At 45.6% G+C, this 12,749-nt stretch overlaps 1 protein-coding gene across 1 annotated transcript in view; it reads right to left on the reverse strand.

The window, feature by feature from the left end:
• Positions 1-1,014: 1,014 nt before the first annotated feature.
• Positions 1,015-12,749, reverse strand: part of AXDND1 (axonemal dynein light chain domain containing 1) — a gene marked incomplete at both ends in the record, with an annotated part of 66,274 nt that continues 54,539 nt past the window's right edge. The window contains 5 exons of the mRNA XM_080698771.1: positions 1,015-1,032; positions 2,459-2,585; positions 3,874-3,956; positions 6,587-6,715; positions 10,299-10,388. Of these exons, the coding sequence (XP_080554897.1) occupies positions 1,015-1,032; positions 2,459-2,585; positions 3,874-3,956; positions 6,587-6,715; positions 10,299-10,388 (447 nt within the window). The remainder of the gene's footprint in view (positions 1,033-2,458; positions 2,586-3,873; positions 3,957-6,586; positions 6,716-10,298; positions 10,389-12,749) is intronic.

Raw genomic sequence — 12,749 nt, forward strand, 5'->3', positions numbered from 1 at the left:
TGCATCCAGAATTTTAGAAGAAAATTCTTTTGTGTGTGTGTGTGTGTGTGTGTGTGTGTGTGTGTGTGTGTGTTACTGGGAATCGAACCCAGGGGCATTCTACCCTCAAGCTACACCCCAGCCCTATTTTTTTATTTTTTATTTTGAAACAGGGTCTCACTAAGTTGTGGAGGGCCTAAGTAGTTGAGTCTGGCCACGAACCTGCGATCCTCCTGTCTCAGCCTTCTAAGTACTGGAATTATAAATGTGAACCACCACACCTGGCTTCAATTCTTTTTTTTTTTTTTTTTTTTTTGGTGGTACTAGGGTTCCTGGAAGCCCTTCTATCTCCGGGCTACACTCCCAGACCTATTTTTTACATTTTTATTTGGAAACAGGGTCTTCTAAGCCAGTGCTCGCGGCTGGCTTCGAACCTGCGCGATCCTCCTGTCTCTGCCTTCCAAGCCCAGGGATTACAAGCGTGCGCCACCACGCCCAGCCAATTCTTTTTTAATTCATGAAAACCATCTCATATGTATTTCAAAGCTAAAACTAAAGGGCATCACCAGAGCAGAATGGGCAGTAGTAGTGAAAATAAGATTCTCCCTCCAAGAGTGCTGCCGCCCTTGCACCTGGGGCTCGGCCGGCTGCCTGCCTTTATTGTTTTTGTTGGGGGTGAGGGGGAGTGACCTAGGAAAACAGAGGTAGATATTTTCCCAGTACATTTCTTATACCAGGAGTTGTCCTGGGAACAGACCATAGGCTAGAGATGAAGCAAAAATAATAATTAAAAAAATTAGCCAGGCATGGTAATGCATGCCTGTATCCCAGTGTTTGAGAGGCTGGGACAGGAGGATTGCAGAGTCAAGCCTACTTTCAGCAACTCAGTGAGACCCTGTTTCCAAAAGGGCTGGGGTGTGGCTGGGAGGTAGAATGCTCCTGGGCTCAATCCCCAGTAACACACACACACACACACACACACACACACACACACACACACACGTACGTCTCCAAATCAAAGCTACTGAGAATGGCTTATGGAAGATTGTAGCACTAGAGAAGAAAACGAAAAGTCAAGTTCTTCATCCTGCAGAATTAGACGTTTTTCATCACGGAAAAGCTAAGAAGCATCGAATCATAAAATAATGACAAACTTCCCCATAAACCCGCATCGCCCCATAGGTAAATCTGGCATTATTTTACAACATTTCCCTTTTATTCTACCTTTAAAAAAAACACCATATCCTATTTCTTGCATTTGAATTTTAACATAAAATGTCCTGTGTTACCAAAATAACTCATAAACACCATTTAAATAGTTGTATAATATTCGAGTGTATTGATATGGCATTTAGTCCTCCTTCCATGATCGCAAAGGTAGATTGTTTCAGTTTTCCTACTACATACACTAACAGTGAACCTTTCTACACAGTATTTGTTTTCTGGTGTGTTTTTGTTTTGTTTTGTTTTGTTTTTAGTACTAACAGTCTACAAGCTACCCCCCATTTCTTTAGACTAGATTCTCAAGAGCAAAATTATAGGTAGATAGAAATAAATGCCTATCTTACAGGATTGTCCAGACATACTATCAAATTAATGCTGGGTTTTTTGTGTGTGTGAGTATGTGGTGCTAGGGTTTGAACCCAGGGGCATTCTACCTCTCAACTGCACCGTCAGCCCGATTTCATTTTTTATTTTGAAACAGAGTCTCACTAAGTTACTGTGCACAGGCCTCAAACCTGTGATCCTTCAGTCTCAGGCTCCCTAGTACTCAAATTATGTTCTAAAAGTCTTATATCCATTTGTCTTTCCGTAAGTATTAACTGTAAAACTATGTTGTCACATCTGATCAGCACTGTTTTCTTTCATTTAAATTTTTTTGCCAGTTTTAAAGTAAAAAGTTATATTTTGTGTTAGTTTATTTATCCACTATTATTAGTTTTCCTTTATCTGAATTGTCTGAATAAGATAATTAAATATATATGCCTGCCCATAAGACACACAGACTAGTGGATCAGCACCAAAGATACTGATGCTCTTTTAACTGTGGCCCGGCTATGCGCCGCGGCGCATCCCTGGGATCCCAGGACCTGAGAGGCCAAGACTGGAGAATTGCAGGTTCAAGGCCAGCTTCAGCAACATAGCAAGATCCCATTTCAAAAAAATAAAGGGCTGGGGATGTAGTTCAGTGGTAGAGTATTTGCATAGCATGTGTTGCCCTGGGTTTAATCCCCAGTACTGCAAAAAAAGAAAATTACATATGTGTGTGTATTTATTTATTTTGTAGCCCAATCAAGTTGTTTTCATAAATACAATCTAAATATAGCAAAAAGAAAAAGCAAGTCTCACCTTTCTTTGGTGCTTTTGAGGGACTTCCTGTTGGCTTGACTTCTTCCTCTTCTTCCTCTTCCTCCTCCTCCTCTTCCTCTTCTTTCCCCTCTCCTTTTTCTCCTTTTTCTTCTTTTCCTTCGGATTCCACCTTAGGCTTCATAAACACTTTCTCTAGCTCCCTCTGCAGGTCCTCGTTTCGGATGAGCGTGTGATGGAGCTTCTCCTGCGCATCCTCACACTTCTCCTCTGCCCGCCGGGCTCTGTTTTCAGCCTCCCTGACGGGCACAAAGTTGGAAGAAACACAATAACTGGAAGCGTGGACCAGGCAGGGACTCATCGTGTAGAGGGCACGAATGTGCCTGAGGGTGCAGATGCAGGAGGCAGGGCACCGCTGACTAACCGGGATCTAGGGTGAGGGGCTACTCTGGATCTAATGTCAGAGTTGCTATTATGCTGTGATTCAAGAATATTACATATTTATCAATTCTTAGTGAATCCCACTTTCGGGTATTTGAAATTTTCTATCAATAGTCAGGGAACCCTCTTTTAGTAGTTAACTTGGGCTTCACATAATTGCTTTGTTTTTTATGGTACTGGGGATTGAACCCAGGAGTGTTTTACCTCTGAGCTATACCACTAGCCATATTTTATTTTTTATTTTGAAACAGGATTTTTATTTTGAAACAGGATCTAAGTCACTGAGGACTTGCTAAATTGCTGAGGCTGGCCTTGAATTTGTGATCCTCCTGTCTCAGCCTCCCAAGTAGTAATATTACTGGCGTGTTCCACCATGCCCGGCTGGCCTTCACATAATTGATGTGACCCAACAAACTGAATCCAATAGTGTCCCTTCTTTTCTGGTACTTCTGCAAAAACCCCAGACTTTAGGATAAAGGAAAAACGGTTTGAGATGCACTTCTTACTTATCAGAGCACATGTGTACGTGGCCAAGCTCTTCTCTGGCATCACCCGCCACCTTAACGCCATTGCCCTTCCTCCTCTTTGGCTTATGGAAGATTCTTTCTCAAGCACAATGGTCTCTCCCAGTCCACGCATTTCCTTACGTCATCTCTTAGAGACATTCTGAACCAGATGACTCCTAATACCCTCTCTCACAGATAAGCGCTAACTGCTCCCCACGTCCGCTGTGGGGAAGATGGATGCTCCTACTACAGCCATGTGGCTCGTTGCTTCAAGTAGAAAATCTGGGGATACTCATCCCCCGAGCAAGAATAAAGCAAACAGAGCCACACGTGATGACGCACGCCCGTAATCCCCGTACTTGGGAGGCGGAGACAGGAGGACCGCAGGCTCATGGCCAGCCTCAGCAATTGAGTGAGGCCCTCTGCAACTTTGTGAGACCCTGTTTCAAGATAAAAAATAAAGTAGGGCTCGGGGTGTAGCTCAGAGGTAGAATACCCTTGGATGCAAACCCCAGCACCAGAAGAAAAAAAAAAAAAAGAACTAAGCAAATAGGACAGCCCAAGGTCAGCCAAGAAATACGGATTTCTCAGCCAAACCTCCTGACCAGCATCTTCTCTTACCACGTGTGAACATACTTACATCAGCCTCTCCTGCATGTGTTCAATTACAGCCATTGCTTCAAGATATTTGGGGTCCAGTGCATCTTTGTTATCTGAATCTCTCTGACAAAGGAAATACATGCCATGAGGAACCGAGAGTCCCAACAGTTAAAGCTCTACTTCTTCAGGGTCATTCCTTCCAGGATGCTCTTCTTCTCCTACTCATAGTTGTCTAGAATGTCTAGTATATATGTAGTTTGTCTAGTATATGTCTAGTGTCATTAAGCACATCCTTAACAACAACAAAATAATAGGCATTTCCTGTGGCCCAATAAACAGCAGCTTCCAAATAATTTATATTATAGGTGGACGTGAATTTTGTTATAGTTAAAAGAGGTAGAGAAAACAGTAACAACAACAACAACAGAAAACAGTAACAACAACAACAACAGCAACAAGGAAATAGATTTTTTTTTTTAAAGGAAAAGAGATGCTGGGAATGTGGGGGCACACGCCTGTAATCCCAGTACTTTGGAGGTTAGGACACAAGGATCGCAGGTTCGAGGACAGTCTCAGCAAGTAGTGAGCTTCTCATCAACTTAGCGAGACCTTGTTTCAAAATAAAAATAAAATTGGGCTAGGGGGTGTAGCTCAGAGGTAGAATGCCCCTGAGTTTAATCCCTAGTACCAAAGTAAATAAATAAATGAAAATGAAAATAAAAAGAGGAAAAGAATAAACATGTTTACCTAATAAATCAAAAATCAAGGAAATTAACGATTTCTTATTATTATTACTTGTATTTTATTTTAGTCTTGAAACAAGGTCTCACTGGTTTCCTGGGAGTCTTACTAGGTTGCTGAGTTTGTCCTTGACCTGTGACCCTCTTGTCTCAGCCTCCCAAGTACAGGGATTAGAAGAGTGCGCTACCACGCCCGGCCTACATCTTATTATTAATAATTTATTTTCGAGGCACATAACATTGCAAAATCTAACAAGGTTTCTCAGTTCCTTATGGAACTTCATATAAATTTCTTAGAGATATAAATCTTGCTGGGCTGGCCCAAATCTCTGAGCCCAAAATCCAGTCCAAGGACTCTTCACTTTCTGGGTACCGACATCAGCCTGCCTCCACTGGACTCACACGATGAAGCCTCCTCTGGCTTCACCCTGGTGATCCTTCCCACCCGCACAATGCCCAGTGGCCAGCCCACGGGACAAACGCGATTCCTGGTGACTTCCAGGATCCCTGGAGCACCTGTACAGCTGGAGGATGTCTTGGTGCATTCTCCAGACCTTTGGTCACGGAAGACCTAGCCAGCTTGGTCTTCAGTGACCTCTAGCAGCAGCAGTAGCAGCAGCAGCAGCAGCAGCAGCAACTTTTCAAAATGCCAGAGATGACTTTCTGGGCCACAGCCTCCTCAGTAGCCGCATGGTGCCAGCACTACCACGGGGAACACTGGCATCAGAGCCGTGCAGTGGTCCCCGCAGCCTGGCCCCTTGCTTCCGGGCCTGGCTGGCTCCGGGCTGACCCCAGTGCCTCCCCTGGAGAGCACAGGGTGCGTACGAAGGGAGGCAGCCTGAAGGAGGGCTCTGCCCGGGACAGGTGAGGACTGGTGGGGTTTTGTTGTAACATGTTTCAAGACACTGCATTCCATTTGTATTGCTTTTTCTGCCATCTTTGCCTCACAGTCTTAATGACTGGCACAGTAATGAATTATTTTGAAAACGTATTGAATAGGGTCCACTTTGGGAGAATGGGCTCCATAACTCCCCATCCACCACCCTCACCTAATTTTGCTCTCCACATGACTCCTTCCGGTCCTTGCCTCCAGCCTCCCTGGATCCACCTCCCTGCAGTGGCCTCTCCTTCCGGCCAGGCCTCCCCCTAATCAAGGTAGCTGCTGCGGCCATTACCCCCATGCCCCATGCCCACACAGCACCCACCCCGATGGGTCAGAACCGCTGACAATGAGCTGATTCTTCACTGGAGGGTTGAGAAATTTGGTAAAATCTATTGATTCTCCCCAACCCAAGAAAATCCACATGTGAACACACATAAAATGTTGTACCTGCTTATTTTCAGGCAACTGAGGAATGAAGCCCATCTGTAGACTCCTGAGTCACAGCATTGTGGAGAGAGAGAGAGAGAAAGAGAGAGAGAGAGAGAGAGAGAGAGAGAGAGAGAGAGAGAGAGAGAGAGAGAAAGGAGAGAGAGCAGGCAGACAGACCAGTCTGGAGCTGATGTAAGTCTACCATGGTCCAAAAATGGAATTTCTGTGGAGAATTTTCAATCTCCTTCCCTGCTGAGGATCCATAGCTGTTATCTCTAAGTTCGTGGTTTCCTAACAATTCTTGTGTTTGGAGGCAGGTTCTTCTCATAGCTCTCCATAAAATCTGCTGAATGAATATGTCTAAAGGAAACGCTTTGACGGACGTTATAAACGTGTGAAATTACCAATGCCAAAAAATATTAAAGTAAAAATGGTCAAATACTGGCCAAGGGATTATTAAGCTAAGAAAATAAACTTCTAATATTAAAATATGGTTTAAAGATGAGAATGACAAGATTTTGTGAAATTAAGGTTAAAAAAAAAAATAAGGGTTTTCCAGGCATCATATTAGAAGAAAAACAATCTATAAAATACCTTACTTAGGAGCTCCTGCTCCTCTTGGAAAAACTATGTTAGATCCATATCATTTTCACATAATGTTAAACACTTTTACATTTCCTCGTTAAGTTGCAGATACATACCCAGGAAGAAAATATGTCCGCCTCAAACAGAGGTTTGGAATGAATACTTTCGTCGTCTCCAATGAACCGAATGACTTTTTTCTTCTCTGGAGACGTCAACGGCGCCTGGGCTGCAGAGACACCCGGGACCTGGGGGTGACAAGGTGGAATGGCGCTCTTCCATCTGCCTTAACCGCTCGGCAGGCACAGCTGAAGACGTCCGCACAGCAAACACTGACAACTCGGTGGGGATGAGGGAGGGGGGGCAACGGGAGACCGCTACAGGTAAACCAAAGAGGATTCTCCCGTGCCCTGCGGACTCACAGCCAGCAGGGAGACGGATCATAAAACAGACAGCCCAGGCACAACAGGACTACTGCTAGCGTACAGGTGTGCCCCAAGGCGGTGTGCACTAGGAAAGGCCCCCTGTGCTCTGCCTACTGAGACAGGAGGATCGCAGGTTCGCGGCCAGCCTCAGCTACTCAGTGAGGCCCTCTGCAACTTGGTGAGACCCCGTTTCAAAATAAAGAATAAAATAATGGGGCTGAGAGTGTAGCTCAGAGGTAGAATGCCCCTGGGTTCCATCCCCAGTGCAGCAAAATAAATAAATAAATAAATAAATAAATAAATAAATAGGTAAATAAAATAGGGGAGGGGATGAAGCTCAGAGGTAGAATGCCCCTGGGTTCCATCCCTAGCACCACACACAAAAAAGAGGGTAATGCTATATACTTGAAGTTGTGCTGTGCAGATAGGAGATGACAGGTGCGGAGCTTCAAGTTCCTGATAGGTACTCAATTATTGGTATTTATCACTGTGGTATTATTCTTAAAAATGCTCAGGAAGGGGTTTTATGACTACAAATGCACCAGCATAGAGAAAGGGTAAGGGAAGAGAGGTGTGAGCTAGACCTGGGAGGACGGGGAGCCAAGCAGTGGAGACAGGAGTTTAAACTATTTGACAAAATGTGGCACAGAAGGAATAAAGAAGCAGTGCCCGGTGAGAGGCGGTGCGTGCAGCTGGTGAGCTGGGCATGAAGGAAGCTACTGGGAAATGGCTAGATTAGGAAGGAAAAGAGACACCCCTTTCTCTGGAAACAAAGTGGCAAAGGCAAGCAGGCCTGCAGGGATGCTGAGCTCTACGAGGAAAGGAAGGTCTCGGGCCATGCTACAGGGCACTTGCTTCCACAGCCCAGGTCATCTAGTCTCGAAAGTGGTAAATGTTGCTGGGCATGGTAGTTCACACCTGTGATCCTGGTACTTGGGAGGCTGAGACAGGATCACAGGCTTGACCAGCCTCAGCTACTTAGCGAGGCCCTCCGCAACTTAGTGAGACCCTGTTTCAAAATAAAGAATAAGCCGGGCGTGGTGGCGCACGCTTGTAATCCCCGCGCTTGGGAGACAGAGACAGGAGGATCGCGCAGGTTCAAATCCAGCCGTGCTGGCTTAAGAGACCCTGTTTCCAAATAAAAACATAAAATAGGTCTGGGAGTGTAGCCCAGAGGTAGAAGGGCTTCCAGGAACCCCAGTACCACCAAAACAAAACAAAACAACAACAACAACAACAAAAAAAACCAAATAAAACAACCAGGCTGGGGTTGTAGCTCGGTGGTCGAATGCCCCTGGGTTCCATCCCCAGCTCCAACAACAAAAAAAGATAAATAAATAAAGATAATTTTTTAAAAAGGCAAATGTAAAAGAAAAAACACTAAATAATTTTACTTTTTTTTTTTGCTACAGGGTCTTGCTATGTTTTCAAGGTTGTTCTCAACCTATGGGCTCAGGGTTTCTCCTCAGCCTCCTGAGTAGCTGGGACCACTGGTGCCCGCCGCCAGCCCAGCCTGTAATCTCACCTCGCCTCCTTTCTCTCTTTTCATTTCCTTCTCAGTTTCCTTCCTTCCTTCTCCTCCTCTTTTTCCTCCCCTTTCTTCTTCTTCCTCCTCCTCCTCCTCCTCTTCTTCTTCTCCTCCTTCTTCTCTTCCTCCTCCTCCTCTTTCTTCTTTTTCATCCTCTTTTAATAGTTTGTCTTTTTCATGCTCAGCTGGTTCTTTAAGTTCCTGTGTGATCAAACAATATTGTAACCACTATAGCTTAGGGTATAGAAATTATTTGTTCAAACATATTTCTTGTGGTTGGGGCATTCGACCTTCAAGCTACACCCCCTGCCCTATTTTTTATTCTTTATTTTGAAACAGGGTCTCACTGAGTTGCAGAGGGCCTCACTGAGTAGCTGAGGCTAGCCGCGAACCGCGATCCTCCCGTCTCAGCCTCCCGAGTGCTGGGATTACGAGCGTGCGCCACCACGCCCGGTTTTGTCAAACATATTAAATGAGCATGAATGCTGCAACTGGCTTCTTGCTAGATGAAGTGCACAGAGGCTGTTAAGAATGGTCCCTGCCTTTAAGAAGCTGACAATACTGTGGACAACAAGATGGCCTCTATGCACAGACTCCTCTAGTGGGTGCACCTGGTGCAGACCAGGCTGCAGAAAGGTGGGGTGGAGAGGTGGCCACCTGCTGAGGAGACAAGGCCTGGGCCTCCCCTTGTAGTATGAGGGACAGACGGCGGCACACGGAGTTCTAGGCAGAGGATGCTACGTGCGTGCGATTGGCTCTGAGCCGGAAAGCGTTCAGTGGCCAGAAGGTTGGGCAGTGGTAGGAGCATAGAGGATTCATGCCAGGAGATCAGATCTTCCCCTGAAGGTAATGAGGCAGCAAAAAATCCATTGATCAGCTTTGCATTTTAAAATAATCACTGTAGCAACAGGAAAATAAATTTAGAGAAAGGAAGAAGAAGAAAAGGAAAGGAGAGAGAGAAAGAAAGAAGTGTGTGTGTGTGTGTGGGGGGGGGAGATACCAGGAGGGAATGAACAACACAGTGGTTGCAGGAATAAAGAGGAAGAAGATACAAGAGAAATAACTGTTTAGCTGGGTGTGGTGGCACACACCTATAATCCCAGTACTAGGAGGCTGAGCCAGGAGGATCTGGGGCTCAAGGCCAGCCTCCGCAATTTAGTGAGACCCAGGGGACTCAGCAAGACTCTTTTTCAAAATAAAAAATAAAAAGGGCTGGGGATAGCTCAGAAATAGAATGCCCCTGGGTTCAATCCCCAATCTCTTCCTCCCCTCAACACACACACACACAAATCTAGAAATGAGTTGGATATCCACAATAGGAAAATGTGTAAATAAATTATGGTATTGTGGAGACTCAGTTTGATCTCACCCGGCACTACCCTGTAACTGAATTCCCCTCCCTCTTCCTGTGTCATGGTAAATCTAAAGTTTAACCTCACTCCTCTAGGAATGACTATGCTACTCCCAGCAGGAAGGACAGTACTCCCTTCCCCCAGGATGGCTTATCTCTACCTAAAATTCCTGTGTGGTGTCCACTCCCCCAACACCTCCTACCCAGCGAATTCCGCTTCTGTAAGCTGCTTGCCTACCCCTTATAAGCCCCTAACCTGGCCAGTCGGGGCGCCCCTCTGGTCTGATTTTAGACTGAGGGCTCCGCCGCTGGCCAGCTAATAAAGGCTTCAATTGGCACATTTCCCTTGGGCTCTTGAGTCTCTCATTTCTCGCAAACTCTGCATACAACATTTGGAGGCCCCCGCGAGATTTTTGAGGGAAGTTCGAAGTTTCCAAAGGAAACCCAAATTTTGCCTCTGCTCGTGGTCCTTTGGACTGGCTGAGGGGGGAGAGGGAGCTCCTGAGAAGACATTTTCTCAGCCTCACACTCCAATTCCTCTCCAAGTCCATGATCGAATACACTCTGGTAAAGCCACCTGAATCCGGATCTCTGGTCTCTGGTAAGTGGTCGACCATCTGGGGAGGGTACAAGACAGGGTGGACGCACCCGGTGACTCTGGCCCTGGGGACGGATGAGAAGACATTTTCCATCCTTCTGGCGGGGCCAATGTGCCCCATCTGGTCCTGGTAGGATCGCAGTTCTCCATTCTGTTATCCCTCCCCCAGTCCTGGTAGGGCAGTCCTGCCCTATTCTGTTACCCTCACCCGATCCTGGTGGAGAAGATACTGCGTTCTATTCTGTTTCCCTGGTTCCCTGGTGAAGCTTTTGTGCCTCAAATATTCTGGAATTTGTGCCTTATACGCACATATGTCTGGTTGGATCTTGTTTATTTTTGTTTGGTCTGTGTCTCTCTGCATGTTGCATATTGTCTGAGGTTGTGTCTGGTTCTTCCTATGGTGCTTGTAGTGTTTTGCTCTGTCAATAGAGTTGGGGCAGTCGCCCCTTGAGAGTAGAAGGTGCTGCTATCAGTCTGCTTTGTATTCCTTCCTTTCCTTCAAGTTAATGTGCAATATATGGCAGTTGGGGCAGACTTGGTGGATAGAAAGGTCATGGGAGTTTGTCTAAATTTTCATGTGTTGAAGTTCGGAGTGGTCAGATTTACTTCTGGAGAGAATACACACCCCCACCCCTGGGTCAGAAGGGGAAAAGGACAGTTTGTCCAGGGGAATGTGCATAAGAGGTTGGTCACCTCAGCACTCTGAACTGGCCCTCCTCCCCCTGCCGGGATGAGTTTGCCCGAGACACAGTGGAGGCACACGGCTCTGAGGGGAAGTGCCCTCCAAAAGCAGCATTCACACAGACCTGAAACACCAGGCCCCTCCCTGGACCTCAGATCGGGTGTATGGACTTTGGGAGGCCCTCTTTGCCAAGCTTGCTTGAGTGGCTTTCCGTTTACTTGTAACCCTTAAGGAACGGGAGAAGCATTCCTATGGCAAAGAGCCAGGTGGGTGGGGGTTTATACCGACCCTCCACATTCCAAGCCCAACTCGAGGTTCACTCCAAACGTCATTATGTGAAAAGTTCAGTCCTCTCTCCAGTCGTGTCCAACCGTCCTACAGTGTTTTCTGGACAATTTTAGAGAGGCGAGCTGTAGATTATGGAACATTAGTCAATCTGTTCACTCTCTGCAGGTTTTGTGGGTTGGAGTGACCTGCTTGCGGAGCAGGGAGGCCTCAGAGAGAGAGCACCATAGGACCTGGCCACCTGGGCAAGGCTTTATATATTCAAATTTGGTCTGATTCTCTTTGATAAACCTAAGTGACTTAAAGGTTCATCTGTCATGTCTCATTTTCTGTCTGTCCTGTCAGTGTCTTGTTCTGTGGGTTTTTTTTTGTTTGTTTGTTTTTTGCGGGTCTGGGGATGGAACCCAGGGGCATTTGACCAGCCAAATAACTCAGAAGAAAAAAAAATTAAATTACACCTAGCAGGCCTGCACTATAAAATATTTAAAAGAAGTTCTCTTATCTCTCTTATCAGCCTGACACTCTTTAGAAAGGAACTCTCCACTGACACCATTTCCTGGTTGCTTAGGATTCAAACATCAATTCTCTGAACTGGAGGGAAGAGACACTTGTAAAGACTGCTTAAATACACTAAATTGTTTTAGCTGAAATTGTCCTTAAAGTTACAAAAGAGAGCTCGGCAAATTGTATAAATTGTTCATTTTGCTTCTTAGGTTATTTGCTTACATGTTTTTATAAAAATATTGTACTTGGTTAGCAAGATCAGGGGTTACATGGTGTACCAGTATTGGGAAGAGGTTTCAAATGTATTAATGTGACAGTATTTGAAAGTTGCTTTGATAATTTCCAAAGTGTAAAATAATAGTAGGAGCCTTGGTGCTGTGCAGGCACTCAGGCAGGGAGGGGGCTGCAGCGATTACCATGCATGTGCCCTTCATTCTAATCATTAGCCTATAGTAAAGGCCTTAGAGTCAACGGAAGCCTTTAGCCCTAAAATTACAATAGAGGCAACCGGTGCCTCTGTTTACCTCCTCTCCTCTGGGATCCGGCTTGGGCATAGGAAAGGTAAACTTTGTGTGCGGCTTCAAAGCACCCTAGTTGATGAGCAACCAATACTGCCCAATACAACAGAGCCGAGGGCCAGGTAGATTCTTGACCCTTGCACTTAGTAAGCGTACTGTCCAGAGACAAAGAGGCACCACCTGGCTAAGGAATAAGTAACTAGCCCATTGCCTTGGTAACACTGATGAGAAAGATACCAATACAAATAACACATGGTACATGCCCACTTTGGAATTTGGGACATGTACTGTCCACATGTGTCCTTAGATAGTTTTCAGCCATTTTTCTATCTGTCTACTAAAATTGTTTATGTTTGACTTAAATAGAAATTTTAAATACAGAGATATAGTT

Source organism: Muscardinus avellanarius, assembly GCF_963383645.1.
Source record: "Muscardinus avellanarius genome assembly, chromosome: 7".
Taxonomy (NCBI): Eukaryota; Metazoa; Chordata; class Mammalia; order Rodentia; family Gliridae; genus Muscardinus; species Muscardinus avellanarius.